The sequence below is a fragment of the Phacochoerus africanus genome, chromosome 3 (genome assembly GCF_016906955.1).
Source record: "Phacochoerus africanus isolate WHEZ1 chromosome 3, ROS_Pafr_v1, whole genome shotgun sequence".
NCBI lineage: Eukaryota > Metazoa > Chordata > Mammalia > Artiodactyla > Suidae > Phacochoerus > Phacochoerus africanus.
In genome coordinates, this window is record NC_062546.1 from 186,579,817 (window position 1) to 186,600,798 (window position 20,982).

The 20,982-nt window shown below is 47.9% G+C and overlaps 1 protein-coding gene across 1 annotated transcript in view; it reads right to left on the reverse strand.

The window, feature by feature from the left end:
• The window catches only part of LOC125123565 (cilia- and flagella-associated protein 65-like), a 27,485-nt gene extending 6,503 nt beyond the window's left edge, over positions 1-20,982 (reverse strand). Inside the window, 12 exon segments of the mRNA XM_047773530.1 lie at positions 704-841; positions 2,594-2,953; positions 3,197-3,397; positions 3,802-4,067; positions 4,401-4,623; positions 5,128-5,273; positions 5,538-5,737; positions 5,926-6,092; positions 6,555-6,657; positions 16,124-16,308; positions 18,637-19,234; positions 20,432-20,982. Coding sequence (XP_047629486.1) covers positions 704-841; positions 2,594-2,953; positions 3,197-3,397; positions 3,802-4,067; positions 4,401-4,623; positions 5,128-5,273; positions 5,538-5,737; positions 5,926-6,092; positions 6,555-6,657; positions 16,124-16,308; positions 18,637-19,107 — 2,460 coding nt within the window. The 5' untranslated portion in view covers positions 19,108-19,234; positions 20,432-20,982.

Sequence of the window (20,982 nt, forward strand, 5' to 3'; positions counted from 1 at the left end):
TCCCAGGCTAGGGGTCGAATCGGAGCTACAGCTGCCGGCCTACCCACAGCCACAGCAACATCAGATCGATCCAAGGTCTGTGTCCTACACTACGGCTCATGGCAACGCAGGATCCTTAACCCCCTGAGCGAGGCCAGGGATCAAACCGGAGTCCTCATGGATACTAGTCAGGTTCATTAACTGCCGTGCCACGACGGGAACTCCCAGAATCTGGGTTTTGAAGCCTTGTGTTATCTGGTGCTCTGGTCCGATGGGGCCTCCCAGGGCCCTTCGGAGAGACCTGGGAATTTTGGCTCCTCGAGGAGTCGGCTCTGTGACTGCAGCAGGACAGGATGCTCCCCGAGGGGCTGCCGTCTGCCCAGCAGGCACCCAGCAGACACGGCAAATGAAGGAGCCGGAGTGTGAGAGCACTGGGGAGTATTTCAGATGGAGCAGGCTGGAGCCAGTGGTCCAAGCCCCAGTGACCCCAGTCCCAGTGCCCTAGTGACCCAGGAGAGAGGCCTTGATGGCTACAGAGCCCCAGGGGCCAGCAGTGGGGAGGCTAGGATGGCTAGGGTCAGAGGGTCTTGGACGTGTTTCGGTTGCGGGGGGCGGTTTGGACATGTTTCTGAGGCCATCGGAGACAGGAGAGGGAACTGCAGGCTACCACAGAAGCCGGGCTCCCCTGTTCCCCCTCCCCCGCTACTGCTGGGGCCGCGCTCACCTTGGGGACATGCAGGGAGTATTGCGGGATGTGGTGCTCCAAGGTGGCACCATAGCTGTGGCCTCGCGCCCGGAGCGTCAGGCACCAGGACGGGCACACGGTGCAGTCCTCTTCAATATTGTTGTAGCTCCGTAGGACCTGTGGCGGGGGAGGGGGACCGGACCCACAGACAAGCTGAGTCCTGCGCCCTCCTGGGGGCCACCGCAGCTCGCCTCCAGATTGCAGGAGCCCAGAAGGGAAGACATTGCGAGAAGAGTAGTCAGAATAGCGCTGCCCGCTGTGTACTGGGCCCTGCTCTGAGCACTTAGCACCCAGCACCCATGCTCTTTAATCCTCCCAGCAGAATAGGGCAGGGCTGGGATGTGAAAGCACCGTTCCTCCTGCAGGAACGTGCCTGGAGAGCACTGGCCAATAGAAATATAACATGAGCCACAAGTGTGAACAGCAGGCATCGTTTTAAATGTCCTGGTAGCCACATCGACAGAGTGAAATGTGTAAAGTTAATTTCAGTAATATGTTTTATTTAACCCAGTAGATCCAAGATTTTATCACTTCAACATGTAACTGATATAAAAGTGATGCAGGAGGCATTGTGTGTTCTTTTCATGCCATGTCTTGGAAATCAGTGCATCTCTTCCCCTTACAGCAACATCTGTTTGGACCAGACACAGTTCAAGTGCTCAGCAGCCACATGTGGCTATGGGTTGGCATATCCGACAGCGCAGGACTAGAGCCTGTATCCTGGAAGTCTGTCGGGCTCATCAAAGCCACTCGTCCACAGCCATATTCATACAAACCTCTGCATCCTTCCTCCTCCCCCAGACCGGCCAAGATATTAGAACAGAGGCAGCTAAAGCTCTGTTTCCAACTCAGCTTTGGAAAAACTTCTCAAAAGTCTGGATATGACCTTAAAGTTATAGATGAAAAGACCAGGGCTCAGAGACATTAACAGACATGCAAGGTCACATAGCTGCTAAGGGACCCTGATCCACTGCACGACTCTGCTTCTCCCTTTACCTCAGCACCAGCCACTGGAAGAGAAGTGCAGGGCGGGCAGAGCCGCAGAAGGAGGGAAAGGGCAGGATGGACTGCAGAGGGGGAGGGAGCCACACGTCTGGGGCTAAGAGTCTTGGGCTGAGAGCCTGTGGTCTGAATTCCCCGGTCAAGGGAAGCTGAGCTAGAAGTCCTTCCCCCACAGCCTAACTACTGGGTGCCCCCGACTCGGTCCCCCAGGCTCTGGTTCCTGCCCCTGACTTTTTTCTTTTTTCTTTTTTCTTTTTCAGGGCCGCTCCCCCAGCACATGGAGGTTCCCAGGCCAGGGGCTGAATTGGAGCTGCAGCTGCCAGCCTACGCAATGGCCACTGCGATGTGGGATCCAAGCCAGGTCTGCAACCTACACCATAGCTCATGGCAATGCCAGGGATCGAACCTGCATCCTCATGGATCCTAGTCGAGTTTGTTATCCCTGAGCCACAATGGGAACTCCCTCCTGACTCTTTTAGAGGGACCACTTCCTACTACAAGGACTAGAGAGAGGCCAGGAGCACCCCACCTCCACCCAAGCCAGGAGCCTCATCATCAAAATGTTTCAAAGGGCTTGAGCCCCACTGAGTGCTCCCTCTGGAGGTGGTGGGAGACACAACAGGTAAGACATACTCAGATGGGCCAAGAAGTCCCTGGGCCCAGGCCCAGGCAGTCATGACCCTGGGAGAAGACAAACCACTAAGACCAGTGTCCAGCCAAGAAGACAAGGAGAGGGAGGAGCAGGACCTGGCCCGGGGAGGATGGATCCCACATCCATCAGTGGGGTCACCCCCACTGACCCCACACTCTGCTGTTCAGGCTCCAGGGCAGAGAACCCGCTTTCCCCATCTTGTCTGCCCCACGTACCTTATAGACAGCGAAGCCTTCCAGCTCCAAGGCGTACAGGCAGTTGGGGTGAGGTGGCTGGAAGTGCAGGCGCATGGCCATGGACTTGAGGGGGGGCACGTCGCAGGTGTTGGGGGTCACCCAGAAGGGGCAGTCAGACCTTCGTGTCCAGGCCACAGTGATCTTGCCGTTGGTGTGGTTCATCAGGCACAGGGGGACAGGGTTGGGGTCCTCGGGCCTGGGGCAGGCACCAAAGTCTACCTCGACAGGCTCAAGACTGACAGGTGGGGGGAAGATGGCCATGTCGTTGGTGCCATCGAAGAAGTATTCGGTCATGGGTGGGATGAGGGGATACTGCAGGGCTGGTATGTCCTCCAGGTCCTGCTTGAGGAGAGACAGGTGGGTGGGTGCCCAGCTGCCATTCTCCAGCTGTTGCCCCTCATCCCTCACCTCCCGTGCTCCTTTCTGTGAAAAGGCTATAAGAGCTCCACACACATCACCCACCGCCCCCAACCAAGGTACCCACAGGGCCTGGCATGAGACTGCCCATGAAATGCTAGGGAAGGGGGCATAAACCTAGGGAGGGTAGATGGCTCCTGGGGGTCCCAGAGGGGTCCATCGAACCTTGGTGGAAATCATCAGGGCCCCGTTCTTATCCTGCTCCAACTTCTTCTCCCTCAGCATGATGCCCAGAATGTCGGGCGGGTAGCGTGTCAGGCCCCGCGCCAGGTGCGTGCGGTACCAAGCGAGGTGCTGTGGCCTCAGGATGGCCGGCTTGGTGCTGTCTGAGTGGCAGGTCCCAATCAGGTCCAGGAACAGCGGGTCCTGTGACATCGGTCTGTGTGAGGCTGGGTTTTGGCCTCCACTTGCCACGTTGGCCAGAGGCCAGCTGGTCAGGACAGAGTTTGTACCACCTTGCCCGGGGGCCTGGGTTGGGGTCACCACTTCCAGACTCTCTGCCCTGCCCACACTTCATAGGGTGAGGTCCAATCCCTCCTACCCCCAACCCCCCCACCCCCGGTTTGGAGTGAGCCCTCATGTGCCCTTGGCCGTGCTCTGGCTCCAAAAGCCAGGCTGCTTCCCTGGAGGAGATGATCCAGGCAGACAGTCCTAGAAGTTCCAGAATACAGGGGACTGAGCATCTAGTATTGTCTTCATCTTTGGGCCTCAGACGGGCCCCTCCAACTCCCAGGAGACCCTCTCCTCACCGCCCCCCCCTCCCAGTTTACCTGGTGATGGATGAGGCAGGCCACCCGCCGAAAGTAGATGATGGGGTGAGTGGGCTGGAAGGTGCAGTGCAGGGTTATGCGGGCCTTGCCCACCAGGGTCCCGAAGGCAGGTCTGATGCTGAAGACACTCTCCTGACAGTCGATGGCGAACTGGAAGTGGGCTGTGCAGTCTGACTTGTTCTCAATCCACAGAGTCTGCTCCGAGCGTTCCCCAAGGTTGACCCAGCTGAAGTCGATGCAATGGTACTGCAAGGACACATCAGGACCTGGGCACAGGAGACGGGGGCTCTGAGTGGGCCCTGCCGCCTGGGTGGGGCTGGGGTATCAGAAAGGGTACCACTGATGGGAGGCGGTGTCACCTGGAGACAGAAGACCTGGCACTAGGTTGGAAAGGCCTGGAGCCCCAGAGGCCTGAGCCGACCTCCAAGTCACGGGGATGAGCATGAAACAGTATCTCCAAGTGTCTGCAACTGATTCCTCACCAAGCCCACCAGGGGGCAGCAACACCTAGGCTGTGGGCAAGGAGCAGGCACTTGCCAATCCTAAGCCTGAGCTGCTCGGGTCTCCAGAGGGAGGCAGTGACCTGGGGTTGCCAGTACCTCTACAGAAACCAACAAGTTTGAGCAGGGTCTGCGAGGCACCGCCAGAGGGCATGATGGACAAGTAGTCCATCGTCCTGACGTCCAGAGTCTCCGGGTGGAAGAACACCGACACGCATTTCTTCTCTCCTGGGAGCACGACTCCGTGGGCCATGGGGCACCAAAAGGCCTGGTCTTTGGCCAGCGTATCTGGGGCCATTTCGATCCTGAAAGAGGCGCTCACCTGTGGGGCCAGGTGGGGGGGGGCAGGAGTTAGGTGACAGGGCAAGGCGGTCTACCATTACCAAGGGAGTGCCCAGCCAAGGGGGTGAGGGCAGCTGATGCCCTGCCTGTGCCACTCATCAGTTCTGATCATGCAGCAAGGTTGCCTCCACCTGGAGGAAGGAAGGGGCCAAGCCGGGTACCCTGCCCTGAGACCGCCCAGAGGGGGCACCTTTTTCTTTTCCCAAAGGGACCATAAAAGCAAGCAGTGATCCTGGCATCAGAACAACCTTAGGGCTGCTCTTGGGGTTGCTCTGTAGGGTCAAGGGAAACCGCAGCCCAGACCCTGGCTAAGAGGAGAGGGGACACCTGTTGACACCTGTTGACACATGAGTGTATCAACAGACATGGGTTACTCGAGGCTTGCAGCATTCTGTACAGGGGGTGGGTTTTAGGAGCACCCGGCCCTGTGGCCCCTGAGTCCTGCCCCAGCTCCCCTCCATCCCCACATGCACTGGATGCTTACCGCTGACGGGTTATACAGCTTGATTTGCCTCTCAGTGGTGCAGCCCACAGCAACAGAGCCGAAGTGCAACACTTTCTGGAAGCCCGCGGCCTCCTGGTCCTCTGGGCGCTTCTGCTTTATGCTCACCAGCAGCTGGGCACACTTGGCTGTGTAGAGATGGGGGAGTCTTGGAGAGAAACCCACCGGGGCCTCTGTGGCCTCATTTGAAGAGCCCCTCAAAGAAGATAGGTGTCCCTAAGGTGGCACCAAGGCAAACCAAGAAAAAAGCAAAGCCCGTGGGGCTTGGGGGAGGGTAGGAGGCTAGAGGAGGGTCCCATGGGGGCCAGGTTGAGGGAAGGGGCACACTGAAGCTTTGAGATCCAGGGAAGTGCAGCGGGGGCTCTGGGGACAGCCGATAGGTCAGGCCTCACCTATACCCCGCAGCTGGATGCTGCTCTTCTGCTTGCTGCCCTCCCCGTACCAGCACGTGGCCTGAACGTCATAGATGACAGCCATCAGGGGCTGAAAGGTCACCTTGATCTGGCAAGCCTGGCCTGGCTCCAGCAGTCCCGTGTTAGGCAGCACCTGGAATGGGCCAGGGGACTCCCAGGTGAAGAAGGTGGTCAGGTCCCTAGAAGGGGAGGGAAGGTCAGAGCCACTGGGCTCGCTGTGACCCCTGCCCCTGCTCCAGAAAGGCTGAGATGCTCCCCGCAGGCTCCCTCCCCTTCCACCCGCAGACACGCAGGTCTCTCCTGCTCCCAGGAGCCCTCCTCGCAGTTCTCACTCTTCCTGCCTCTGAGCCTCAGCCACTCCCCTCACCCCACATTGTCCAGGCAGAACCAGGCCTCGGCCGTGTCCCCCATGGCACACATGGGCAACTGCAGGGACGGTGGGCAGATGAGATTGTGGCAAGGCACGGTGGCCCGCAGGTCCACACGGAACATCCCCTCTGCTTTCTCAAACCACAGCTGGTCCATGTACTCCTTCTGCAGTGTGGGGGCGGGGAGGCAGAGGCAGTCACAGATCAGGGGTACCTGGGGGGCACTCAGGGCCCTTGGCCACCCTCCCACACCGCCACTGAGGGCTGGGCTGAGCCACGGCCTCTATCTCAGTCTCTGAGGAGCAAGTCAATTACCTGCGCTCCAGCACCATCTTGCTCTCAGAGATATGGGGCTTCTTTGGTGAGGAACCAAGTATTCGGGGGAATATTTTAGAGCCAACACAGTAGCATCGCACCCGCCCCCGCCCCCATATCCAACAGGGAAGCCCCCTCTGTCTAATGAGATCAGGGTCTGAGCCTCTCCAGCGCTTCCCAAGCCGGAGTTTGGGCTCCGCCTGGTGGGATCTGGGTGCGATGGGGGAGCTCCTCATGGCTCTGCCCGGCCCCCTGCTCCGAGGTCACTGTGCCTGTGGTCTCCCTGCCCTCTACTCGCAGTGGCAGCCTTTACCTTCTCCAGGGGCCGGAAGATGATGGGGAGGGAGAGGGTTATGCCTGGGCTCAGGAAGATGGGCTGGGGGATGACCGTGAAGAAGAACTTGGTCTTGGGGAGCCTGTGGGAGGGAGCCAGGGGAAAAGGGCTTCAGGATCAGAAAACTAGAAGAGGCACAAAGATTAGGGAAGACCCTGGAAAGCCAAGATGGCTTGAGTCCATGGGGCTTGTCTCCGCATCCTACCACCTTTCCTGCAGACCTTCACTCCAGGATGCCACAGCATTGATGAAAAGGCACAGGGGCAAGGGAGCATCTCTTTACCTCTGATGCACACGGTGGTCAGTGGGGCCTGGGATGCCGAAGGCTGCCCTGATTTAACCCAATCCCTGAACACTTAGCTGGGGGAAATCAAAGCAGACAACAGAGGGGCCAGAGATGCCTTTCCAAGCAGAGACCTTGGCAGAGCTGTAGAGTTCCGAGGTGGGTCAAAACTATAGATACTGCAGGAGTTCCCATCGTGGCTCAGCGGCTGACGATTGGACTAGTATCCATGAGGATGTGGGTTCGATCCCTGGCCTTGCTCAGTGGGTTAAGGATCCGGTGTTGCCATGAGCTGTGGTATAGTTTGCGGACGTAGCACGGATCCCACATTGCTGTGGCTGTGGCTATTGGCATAGGCTGGCAGCTACAGCTCCGACTGGACCCCCAGCCTGGGAACCTCCAAATACCATGGGTGTGGCCCTAAAAAAAAAAAAGAGAGAGAGAGGGAGAGACAAAACTATAGACATTACAGGCTTCAAAAATATTAATAATATTGCCCAAGACTCTATACCGATGTGTAAAAATTTAGATAAACACATTCCTAGAAATACATAATTGACCAAAACTGACTCAAAAATTATACATTTTATGACCACCCTACCCAAAAATTGAATAGTCAAAAATCTTCCCACAAAGGAAACATCAGGCCAGATGGCTTCATAGTAGTCATACCAAGCATTTGATAATTCTAGCCTTGTCTTCCCAATGACAGAAAACAAGGAAATCCTCCCCAAAATATTCTATGAATGCATCATAACATAGTTATCAAAACCTGATAGTGGGAGTTCCCACTGTCAGAGGAAACGACTCTAACTGGTGACCATGAGGTTGCATGTTTGATCCCTGGCCTCGATCAGTGGGTTGGGGATCCGGCATTGTTGTGAGTTGTGGTGTAGGTCACAGACGTGGCTCAGATTTGGTGTTGCTGTGGCTGTGGTGTAGCCTGGCAGCTACAGCTCTGATTGGACCCCTAGCCTGGGAACCTCCATATGCCACAGGTTCAGCCCTAAAAAGCAAAAAAGCAGAAAAAAAAGAGATAAAACCTGATAGTTATGAGAAGAAAGGAAAATTACAAGCCAATATCCTCCATAAACAAAATATTGGCCAAAAGAATTTAGCAATATGTACAGAAAGAATACTCAACCATGACAATGCTGGGCTTATTCTAGGACTACACAACTGGTTTAACACAGAAAATCAATTAATGTAATTCACCATACTAACAAACTAAGAGAGAAAATAATCAAATGACCATCTTAATAGAGAAAAAAATTAGATAAACTTCAATATATGTTTATGAGAAAAATTCTCAGCAACATAGAAATAGAAGGGAACTTCCTTAACCTGATAAAGTCTAAAAAAAGAAAAAAAAAAAAAAAAAACTACAGGAAACATCCAAACTAATGGTGAAACTCTGGAATCTTTCCCATTGCAATCGTGAACAAAACAAGAATGCCTTCTATAACCACTTCTGTTTAGCACTTTCCTTTTCAGCAGTGCAGTGAGGGAAAACAGAAAAGGAAAGGATACTGGGTTGGAAAGAAAAAAATGCCATTTTAATATGAAATATGAATGTGTGCCTGGAAAAAAGAAAAATACATTATTAGAATTAATGTGAGAATTTATCAAGGTTGCTGGATACGAGATTAGGGACAAAACATCCATATTTTTCAAAATGACTTTTTTTTTGTTTGTTTTTTGTCCTTTTGGGGCCGCATCTGAGGCATACGGAGGTTCCCAGGCTAGGGGTCCAATTGGAACTGTAGTTGCCAGCCTACACCACAGCCACAGTAACACCAGATCCAAGCCACGTCTACGACCTATGCCACAGCTCATGGCAATGCCAGATTCTTAACCCACTGAGCGAGACCAGGGATCAAACCTGCAACTTCATTGTTCCTAGTTGGATTCGTTTCCACTGCGCCATGACGGAAACTCCGAAAATGACTTTCTAAAAAAACCAGCAACCAGGAGAAAATGAAAAAACTTTCAAAGTATCATACTTAGCACCATCAAATAATTAAAACAGAGATAAATCTAACTAGTCATGTGTAAGCTATCTACAGAGAAAACTTTACAGTTTATTGAAAGACACAAAGAAGACCTAAATAAATTCAAAAATAAACTATATTCACAAAAGATTTAATTTGTAATGATGTCAATTCTCCCCAAATTGATCTGATTGATCTGTAGGTTCAATTAAATCCCAATCAAAATTTCAAAAAGTTGTTTGTGTGTATGTGTGATAAGCTGATTTGAAGATACATATGAAAATTCAGGGAGTTTCCTTCATGGCTCAGTGGTTAACAAACCCAACTATGATCCATGAGGATGCAGGTTCGATTCCTGGCCTTGTTCAGTGTGTTAAAGACCCAGCATTGCTGTGAGCTATGTAGGTTGCAGGTAAGGCCTGGATCTCGAATTGCTGTGGCTGTGGTGTAGGCTGGCAGCTGAAACTCTGATTCAACCCCTAGCCTGGGAACTTCTATATGCCATAGGTGTGGTCCTAAAAAGCAAAAAAAAAAGAATGATGTTGGACAACTTACACTACAAGATAATCATGATTTATTATAAGCTCTAATAATTAATTCAGGATAATATTTACTAGCCCAGGGAGAGACAAAACAAGAGTTCAGAAATGGATGCAGGATGGCCAGCAGGCACATGAAAAAATGCTCATCACTAATTATTAGAAAAATGCAAATCTAAACTACAGTGAGGTACTACCTCACATCAAGTAGAATGGCTATCAACAAGTCAACAAAGAACAAGTGCTGGAGAGAATGTGGAGAAAAGGGAACTCTCCTTCACTGTTGGTGGGAATGGAAATTGGTACAACCACTATGGAAAACAGTATGGAGATTTCTCAGAAAACTAAATTTAGAACTACCTACTATATGATCTGGCAATCCCTCTCCTGGGCATATATCCAGACAAAACTTTCACTGAAAAAGATACATGCAGTGCTATGTTCATTGCAGCACTATTCACAATAGCTAAGACATGGAAAAAAAACCCAAAAATGTCCATCAACAGATGAAGGGATTAAGAAGATGTGGTACATATATAAATGGCATACTACTCAGCCACAAAAAAGGACAAAATAATGCCATTTCCAACAACATGGATGCAACTAGAGATTCTCATACTAAGTGAAGTAAGTCAGAAAGAGAAAGACAAATACCATATGATATCACTCATACATGGAATCTAAAATATGGCACAAATGATCCTGTCTACAAAATAGAAACAGATCATGGGCATGGAGGGCAGACTAGTATTTGCCAGGGGGAGGGAGAAGGGAATGGGGTGTATGGGGAGTTTGGTAGATGCAAACTATTACATTTAGAATGGATAAGTAAGGACATCCTGGAAAAACAGGGGTGAATGTGGCTTGTTGTGAGGGAGGGACATTGAAGGCAAAGCTCTCGGGAATATTCAGCAGCTGCCTTTCTCTGGAGGTGGCCATTTTGGGAAAATCTGGCCCCACCAGTCAGTCAGTGCTGAGAAGCCCCAGGGCAAACAACAATCCAGGTGGGATCACAGCCCCACCCCTCAGTAAACAGGCTACCTAAAGACCCCTCAGGCATGCAGCTGCCCCTAATCCCATCCAGAGACTAAGCCCCACCCACCAGAGGGATTAGAATCAGTTCCACCTACCAGTGGGCAGGCATCAGACCCTCCCATCAGGAAGCTACACCAAGCCTCCATACTGACTTCAGCCACAAGGGGGGCAGACACCAGAAGTAAGAGAGGCTACAACTCTATTATCTGTAAAAAGGTCACCACACCAAAAACCTATAAAAATGAAAAGACGGAGAACTATAACTCAGATGAGGGAGAAAGGAAAAAAAAAATACAAAAATCAGCTAAGCAATGAGGAGATTCTCAGCATCCAGGAAAAAGATTTTAGACTGTTGATGCTGAAGATGATGCTGGAGGCAAAGATGGATAACTTACAAGAAACACTGACCAAAGAGGTACAAGATATAAAACTTAAACAAGAAGAGATGCAAAATACAATAAATGAAATAAAAAATTCACTAGAAGCAGCTAACAGCAGAATACAGGAGGCAGAAGAATGAATAAGCGAGGTGGAGGACAGATTAGTGGAAATTACGGATGCAGAACAGAAAAGAGAAAAAAGATTGAAAATAAATCAGGAGAGTCTCAGAGAGCTCTGGGGCAGCATTAAGTGCACCAACATCCATATTATAGGGGTGCCAGAAGGAGAAGAGAGAAGGGAACAGAAAAAAATATTCCAAGAGATAATAGCCAAAAAGTTCCCTAAAATGGGAAAGGAACCACTCAAATCCAGGAAGCACAACGAGTACCATAGAAAATAAACCCAAGGAGGAACACCCCAAGACACATATTAATCAAACTGACCAAAATTAAAGACAAAGAGAAAATCTTGAAAGCAGCTAGGGAAAAGAAACAAGTAACATGCAAGGAAACCCCAATAAGGTTATCGGCAGATTTTTCAGCAGAAACTCTGTAGGCCAAAAGAGAGTGGCATGATATATACTTAACGTGATGAAAGGAAAAAACCTCCAACCAAGATTACTCTACCTAGGAAGGCTCTCATTCAGGTTTGAAGGAGAAATCAAAACTTTCACAGATAAGCAAAAGTTGAGAGAATTCAGCAACACTAAACCAGCCTTACGACAAATACTAAAGGAACTTCTCTAGGCAGAAAAGAAAACACAGCAATAGGAAACAAAAATTCCACAAATGACAAGGCTCACCAGTAAAGGTATATATATACAGTAAATATACAAAATCAACTGTGCACAATTATACCACCAAAATCAGAAATCATGAGAAGAGGTGGGTACAAACGTAGGACACTGGAGATGAACTTGCAAATAAGAGAACAACAGCTTAAAACAATCTCATATACATATAGATTCTTATATCAAAACTTCAGAATAACTGCAAACCAAAAATCTACAATTGATACACAAACAAGGAATCTCTGGAGAAGAAATATATCTCATAGTAAATAAGTGCATAATCCACCATGAAGGGGGTCATTTGACATCATTCTTGGAATGCTGAAGTCTCCTTAGATCTGATTCTGATTTCCTCTCCATCAAAGAATTTATGATAATTATAATTAAATAATGCAACTGTACAATTAAATAATACAGCTCTACAATTGTATTATTATTATCCATTTCTCTCCATGGTACAATGTAAGGTCAATGATGTCTTGTTTATCACGTCACCTAGAATGGTGTAATGCCTACATTGAAGAATCAATAAGATGGAACAAACTGTGAGGACATATTTATATAGTTACGCTGTTTTTTAACCAATTTATGCATTTTATATTTTACTTATTTTCAGAGGGTGCATTATTTTTGTTATTCTTACTGGTTAGGTTGTTCTTTTTATTATGCTATATGAAATATTTAATGGTAGAATGGATAATGGGATACTTATTACAGCACAGGGAACTATGTTCAATCTCTTGGGTTAGAAAATGATGGAAGACAGTCTTAAAAAAAAGAATATATATATATATATACATGACTGGGTCATGAATGTATATATACATGCATGACTGGGTCACTTTGCTGTACAGCAGAAATTGAAGGAACACTGTAAATCAACTATCCTTTAATAAAAAAAGAAAAAGGAAATGTATCCATACATATATGTACACTAGATATATATCAGTGGTGGGGGAGATCATGAAGGAAAGCATGAACTAAATTTTTTGTTGTTCAACATAAATGATGTTGGGACAACTGGGCACGTGGTTGATGGGGGAAAAAAGTCATGGAATCCCTACTTCAAAGTATTTCCAAAAATCAGTTCCATACAGATAAAAGACAAATGTGAACAGTAAAATTATAAAGTCTTTAGAAGACACTATAGGAAAATATCTTCATGACCTAGACAGGGATAGAGAAGACCTTCTGAAGCAAGACACAAAAAAGCATTAACTGTAAAGAAAAAGAGAGGTTCATTTGATTTCTTTGAAATTAAGAACTTCTTTTCGTCAAAAGACATTCACGATCAAGGAACAAACAAGTCACCAGGTTGGAGAAAATATTCATAATACGTAACTGACAAAGTATTAGTATTCATGATAAGAACTTTTATTTTTAAAAAGTTAATCTACAAAGAAGATATACAGATAGCTAAACAGGCACATGAAAAGATATTCAACATTGCTAATTATTAAAGAATTATAAATCATTGAGATATCATCTCACACCTGTCAGGATGGCTGTCATCAAAATGTCTACAAACAACAAATATTGGTGAGGATGTAGAGAAAAGGGAATCCTTGTACACTGTTGGTGGGAATGTAAATTGGTGCAGCCACTATGGAAAGCAGTATGGAGGTTCCTCAAAAAAACTAAAAATAGATCTATCATATGATCCGGCAATCCCACTCCTGGGTATATATCTAGAAGAAACAGAACTAATTGGAAATATATGCATCCCAATGTTCATAGCAGCATTATTTATAATAGCCAAGACATGGAAGCAACCCAAGTGTTCATTAACAGATAATTGCGTAAAGAAGATGTAATACACACACACACACACACACACACACGCACACGCACACGCACACGCACACACACACACACACACACTGGATTATTACTCAGCAAAAAAAGAGTAAAACTCTGCCATTTGCAGCAACATGGAAGGACCCAGAAAATATTATGCTCAGTGATGGAGTTCCCGTCGTGGCTCAGCGATTAACAAACCTGACTAGTATCCATGAGGACGCTGGTTCCATCCCTGGCCTCGCTCACTGAGTTAAGGATCTAGCATTGCCATGAGCTGTGGTGTCGCAGATGCAACTTGGATCCTGTGTTGCTGTGGCTGTGGTGTAGGCCAGCAGCTATAGCTCTGATTCCACCTCTAGCCTGGGAACCTCCATATGCAGCAGGTGCAGCCCTAAAAAGACAAAAACAAAGAAAAGAAAAGAAAAAAGAAAGAAAATATTATGCTCAGTGAAATGTCAGAAAGTCAGACAGAGAAAGACAAATACTGTATGATATCACTTATATATGGAATCTAAAAAATAAAACAAATGTATGTGGTAAAACAAAAACAGATTCACAGATAATAGAAAACAAACTAGTGGTTGCTAGTGGGGAGAGGAAGGAGGAGGGGCAAGATAGGGGTATGGGATTAAGAGACACAAACTACTATGTATAAAATAGATAATATAGGGAGTTCCCATCGTGGCGCAGTGGTTAACGAATCCGACTAGGAACCATGAGGTTGCGGGTTCGGTCCCTGCCCTTGCTCAGTGGGTTAACGATCCGGCGTTGCCGTGAGCTGTGGTGTAGGTTGCAGACATGGCTCGGATCCCGCGTTGCTGTGGCTCTGGCGTAGGCCGGTGGCTACAGCTCCGATTCAACCCCTAGCCTGGGAACCTCCATATGCCATGGGAGCGGCCCAAGAAATAGCAACAACAACAACAACAACAACAACAAAAGACAAAAAGACAAAAAAAAAATAGATAATATAATGAGAATATATTGCATAGCACAGAGAATTATAGCCTTTATTTTGTAATAACTTTTAATGGAGTATAATTTATAAAAAATACTGAATCACTATGCTGTACACCTGAAACTAATATCACAAATCAGCTATATTGCAATTTTTCTTTTCTTTATATGCCACACCTGTACATATGGATGTTCCTGGGCCAGGGAAAGAATCTGAGCTGCAGCTTTGACCTTTGCCACAGCTGCAGCAACCCAGATCCTTAACCCACCTCACTGGGCCAGGGATCAAACCTGAACCACTGCAGAAACAATGGCAGATGCTAAATCCACTGCACCGCAACTGAAACTCACGTACTTCAATTAAGGGGAAAAAGGGGGGGGGGCACAGTGGAAATGAATCCAACTAGGAACCATGAGTTTTTGGGTTTCCTCGCTCAGTGGGTTAAGGATCTGGTGTTGCCATGAGCTGTGGTGTAGGCCAGAGGCTGGGGCTCTGATTTGACCCCTAGCCTGAGAACCTCCATATATTGTAGGTTCAGCCCTAAAAAGACAAAAGACAAAACAAACAAACAAGCAAACCCACTGAAAAAAGATAATCTCATGGAAAAATGGGCACAATTTTTTTTTTTTGTCTTTTTAGGGCTGCACCCAGAGCATAAGGAAGTTCCCAGGCCAGGGGTGAATCAGAGCTGTAGCTGCCAGCCTACACCACAGCCACAGCAAAGCCAGATCTGAGCTATGTCTGCGACCTACATCCCACAGCTCATGGCAATGCCGGATCCTTAACCCACTGAGGGAGGCCAGGGATCGAACCTGCAATCTCATGGACACTAGTCAGGTTTGTTACCATTGAGCCACAACAGGGACTCCAAGGGCACAGACATAAACAGTAATTTCACAAATGAAAAGGCTAATAACATGTAAAAGGACACTCAACTGTATTAGTAATCAGAGAAATGCAAATTAAGCCCACAAAATTACCATTATTGACGAAAATTCAAAAATCTTGACAATAGCAATTGCTGATAAAGATAGTGAGGGATGGGAATGCTCATATGTGCCTGGTGAGAATATAAATGGATGTAAGTACTTTGGAAAATAGTTTAGCTTTATCTACAAAAAGCAAACAGGTACATGTCGCAGTAATTCTACTCTGATGATATCTACCCTAGAAAAACACTTGAACTTGTACAATAGGAAATGTATACATTTAATGTTGATAACAGTCCCAGACTGGAAACTCAAAAGTCCCACAGCAGAAGAATGGATGAACACATAGAAGCATGAACTGGAATATTATAGTGTGATGAAAAGGATGAGGCATATCTGTATGTGGATGAGTCTTCCAAACATAACTGAACAAAATAAAAGAGTGGCAAAAGTATACCATATTATCCCAGTTATATAAAGTTCATAAGAAGATAAAACTAAACCATAGCAATTAGATGCAAACATAAAGGGTAAGCCCTTTTGAGAAAAGCAAGAAAGTCACTATAAGGAAAGTCAGGAGAGCAGTTAACCTTTATGGGTAGGGAATGTGTTCCAATAGGGGAGGGACTCATACTGGGAGAAGGGGAGCTTCAGACACTGTCATCATTCCATTATTTCATCTGGTCACATGAGTTCTACTTTCAATAATTATTCAAAGTGTATGTGTCTCATACACTGCTCTGGTTTTATATGACATTTTAAGTGTACTGTTTGTTTTTTAAAGAGTGGCTTCTTTGGGGGCTTGTGGGCTCAAGGGCTTGGTCTCTGATCCCTCATACTGATACCTGTACTTTATCTTCTGGATTTTCCAGGACAGATTTTTCAGAACCAGGTTCTTGGTGATCTCCTTGCCCAGCTCCCAGCCTTTCCACTGTAGCTCCTCGGCCACCTCAATGCCCCAGATGACCCTCTTTCTTCATTTTTCCTGCTTCTTTAGAAGGCATAGCTTCGTGTCCACAGAGCTGGCAGGCTGTTTGGTTGGCAGGGAGAAGAAAGCAGGGTGGGATGCAAAGACCCAGAGAATGGGCAAAGATCTCCCCACTTCCAGAAAGTAATGAATTACAGCACTGCTCACCCCGGGGGGGTGGTCTGGAAAGAGAAGGTGAGAGGCAGGCATTCCTGGTTACCTCTTCTGAGGTCACTGGAATGGTTTTCCAACTAGATTCCCCAAAACTCTGTCCCTGAAGCCTTCCCTGGGCCACCCCATCGGCCATTCCACCTGGCTCACTTAGCAGTCTTAGCTGGCCTGCTTCATTCCAAGGTGCACCCTCAGATACTGTTCTGCTCAGATGCCACCTCTTCCTCCTCACCCCACCCCTTCTCCTTTTTTTCCTTCCTAGGGCTGTATCTGCAGCACATGGAAGTTCCCTGGGCCAGAGGTCAATCAGATATGCTGGTTGGAGCCTATGCTACAGCCACAGCCACGCCAAATCCCAGCTGCACCTGCAACCTATGCCACAGCTTGCAGCAACACTGGATCCTTAACCCACTGAGCCAGGCCAGGAATTGAACCTGCATCCTCAGGAACACTATGTTGGGTTCTTAACCCACTAAGCCCCACCGGAACACCCCCATCTTACCTCTTCTCTCCAGAAGGTCCTCTTAGCAGGAGCAGCCTATCCCTGGCATTTTTCCAGAGCACAGGGTACTCCACTATCCCCTCTCCCATCCCTCACCTGGTTAGTGGGGCAGATGAAAGAGCCAGTTTGCCCGTGACTAACCCAAACCCCAGGTCCTGACTTTGGGGCCGCTCCAAGCACTGTTCTGAATGATGCTAGAGCTTCCTGTCTATAACAGAAAACACTTTCATGGGCTGATCCCTAACCCTTATGTATCTGAGGAGGGAAGAAGGCATAAAAATCCCTGGGGCGGCCAGATGGCAGGAGGATGAACCAGGTCCCTCTTCCTACCAGTCATTGCTGTGAATGCTCTACTCACTGGCATTTTATTTCATCTTTGACCAAGTATCGTTCTTCTATCATCACATGACATAAGGATATATTTATATGTTGGACAGATATTTGTTGACTACTTATGATGCACTGGACTCTGTATAGGTGCCAGGACTATAACAGTGTACAAGACTGATGAATTTCTTCTCTCTTGGAGCTTACATCTCAGTTTCAGTATTTTCAGAGAGTGCCAGATGGCCTGATTTTCACACGAAGGAGAGGTGAATAAGTATCACTTATTACAAATTATTAGTTGGTGCATCAGTCAGGGTCCAACCAGGAAAAGAGATGCTACCCTGGGTGGGTTTTGTTGTTGTTGTTGTTGTTGTTGTTGTTTTGTTTTGGTTTTGTTTTTTAGGGCCACACCCTTGGCATATGGAAGTTCTCAGGCTAGGGGTTGAACTGGAGCTGCAGTTGCCACCCTACGCCACAGCAATGCTGGATCCGAGCTGTGTCTGCCACCTACACCCACAGTTTATGGCAATGCCGGAGCTTTTAAACCACTGATTGAGACAAGGAATTAAACTCGCATCCTCATGGATACTAGACAGATTCGTTTCCACTACGCCACAATGGGAACTCCCATATTCTGTGTGTTTAAAACAAGGAATTGAGTGCACAGCCAGGGGATGGTGAAGTATCCCCAGAGTTAGCAACATCAGAAGCTGCTACAATCCGGTAGGTTAGGGGAGGTGGAGGGGTTCTGAGAGCACAGAGGCCTGTCAGGTGGGAACTGGAGTCATGGGGAGAGGCAGCTGCTAATGGAGACACTGCCAAAGGCAGAAAGAGAAGAGAAATAGCCTGGCGTCTCTCTTCCTACTCCCTCAGAGCAGAGCAGGGAAGGGCAGTGAGTGAATCTGAGAGCACAGATGCAGAAGTGAGATGACCCCCAGTCTGCAGGGAGGCAGATGCCACCACTCTCACATCCAAGGAGACATGAGAGTTCACACACGGTGCAGACGCGTGCTGCACAAAATGCAGTCAAACCTTGCAGTCACATCCGGAGACAAGCACCTCCCACCCTGGCCCTGTACTATTACACAGAGAGAACCCTGAGAGCTGCAAAAAGTAAACAACATCATCCACTGGGCAAACACAAAGCCCCAGGGATCAAGACCAGAAGAGCTTTTGGAAGGAAGACAGAGCTACGGGCCACTCTATGGGTTTCCTACTCCCTTCTCCCTAACGTTCTCCTCCCTCCACTATCACACTCACAGCAAGGGGCTCAGTGCATGCAGGGTTTGAAGAAGGGAGTCCTATCATAATCCTACCCCTGCTGCCCTGCCACCCAGCCGGGCCGGCCCTGCTCCGCCCACCCCACCCATCCCACGTGTCCTCACACAGGCGCTAGCGTTGCTGCTGCTGCAGGCACTCATGGCTGTGCTGCCCGTGATGGTGGGAATGGCCACTGTGCTGGCAGTCAGGCATGATCCGGAGTTCATGGTGCAGTCCCCACTGTCCCCAGTCCTCATGAGGAGGTCCAGGGCTGCCTTGATGAGCACTGGGTGCCTGGAAAACAAGTCCAAGGGAAGCATTCCGGCTAAGCCAGGAGTTCCTGCCAGTTCAGAACTGGGAAGAGACCAGGGGGTGGGGGTGGGGGGGGCAGGCAGGAGGGGCATGAAAAGAGAGGCCAATGGAGTAGCCTCATCATGGCCATCATTATCAGGAGCAGGGCCTGCTTTTGAGCTCTGGCAACAGGTGTGAGGCAGGACCATAAGGAATAAGGCTGAATACGTGATCCAGGGCTTTGCCTGGGAGCCTAGAGACTCACCATTCAGGAAAGACACTTGGAAAAGGGAACTGGGGATGAGGCCCATGCTGCCCTGCTCTTCATGGCCACACGTGGCATCTCTCAGCAAGCCCCCAGTGAGTGTCACTGAAGCATAGGTATTACCTTGATCTGGCTTTTACTCTCTACTTTTTCCTCTGAACGTGTCTTGCCTCCTGAGAGAAGAGCAATAAAGGACAAAGAAGAGGCAAATGAGATGGGAGAATTCTTGGGTTTCTGGGTTTCCTCTATATGTACACAACCTCTAGTCCAGGTTTAAAGTAAACATTCACTGAAATAATGACTCAATCCAAGGATAGATGAATCAACCTCTAAAGCAGAGGCATCCATTGATAGACTGCAGCTGGAAGTTCCATGCAAATATATACAAATGTTATAAGAAAATTACATGCAAAATGTCATGGGTAGTGGCATGTGCTCTTTTCCAGGGAAAGTGTTCACAGCTTTCACCAAATGCTCAAAAGGGTGCTTGGCCCTGCTCTAAGGAACACACAAGGATCTGGCTCTGGCTCCATCTCAAATACCTCTTCTAGCACGCTTCCTTCAGCACATGCACTAGGTGGGGCTACCATACTGGACAGCATCAATGTAATACTTTTTTGAACATATGTGTATTTTTAAGACTAGTCAGTATCCTTCCCCAACTTTCTGAATAACAATCTCAAAAATAAACCCAACTTCTCAGAACATTTACTAAGAAAGTATTATGTGGAATTCCCATCGTGGCGCAGTGGTTTAACGAATCCGACTAGGAACCATGAGGTTGCGGGTTCGATCCCTGCCCTTGCTCAGTGGGTTAACGATCCGGTGTTGCCGTGAGCTGTGGTGTAGATGGCAGACGCGGCTCAGATCCTGCGTTGCTGTGGCTCTGGCGTAGGCTCGTGGCTACAGCTCTGATTCAACCCCTAGCCTGGGAACCTCCATATGCCGCGGGAGCGGCCCAAGAAATGGCAAAAAAAGACAAAAAAAAAAAAAAAGAAAGTATTATGTGCCAAGTATTGTTGTAAGTCCTTCATATGTATCTTATCCTTAAAACAATTTATGATTAGATGTTTGTTGTCTTTTATTTTGGCCTAAAATTACCTCTTTTCAAGTCTTGGGTTCAGCTCCTTATTACAATACATTATGCTTTAGTGAACAATTTTATGATTGCCCTTTAGAAATTTCCATGTTTCCATCAGATACTCTCCCACCCCCTCCCCACCACTCACAGAACAAAAGATTCTGTTGATTCACTCTTTCCTTATTGGAACATGACCAAACCCTCACACATTCATTCACTTGCAAGGCATCTACTGAGTGTCTGCTCTGTACCAGTGCTAGGCATGGTACAGAACAGGCAAGGTTCCTACCTTCAGTTGCAAAGTGGGCGTTCAGACGGAATCAAAGCAATGCAAACTGAGGAGATAAGGGGGAAGGTCCCATTACTTTTCTGCTACTGGGTGGCTTTGTAGTGTTTCCACCACCCATTAATGCCTGGGACTTTAGGGGACTCTACAGACAGCCCCTGACTCAGGGCTCTGAAAAAAATCTCTAATCAACATTTGCAGAAAAAAACAGTGAGAGACAACAGGGTACAAAGCTCGTCCAGACCAGATCTTTGGGCTTAGGGAAGTGAGTAGTGGTTCTGAGTAAGAAAAGCTGGGTTCCAGCATCTGCTTAGATGTGTTTGAGATGGGCAAGTTTCTCCATCTCCTCAAGCTTCAGTCTCTTTACCTGTAAAATAAGGGTTATCCTATTTCACAAAGTTGATGTGAAACTTAAAAGGAATAGGGGATTTGAAAAAGCCCTAGACAAACCTATGTTAGTATAATGAACAATTTTGACTTCCACGCTAGCCTGTGCTGCTCTTCCAAAAGACACACATCTGCAATCATTGTGAGACAGTAGGCAAGAGAGGTGT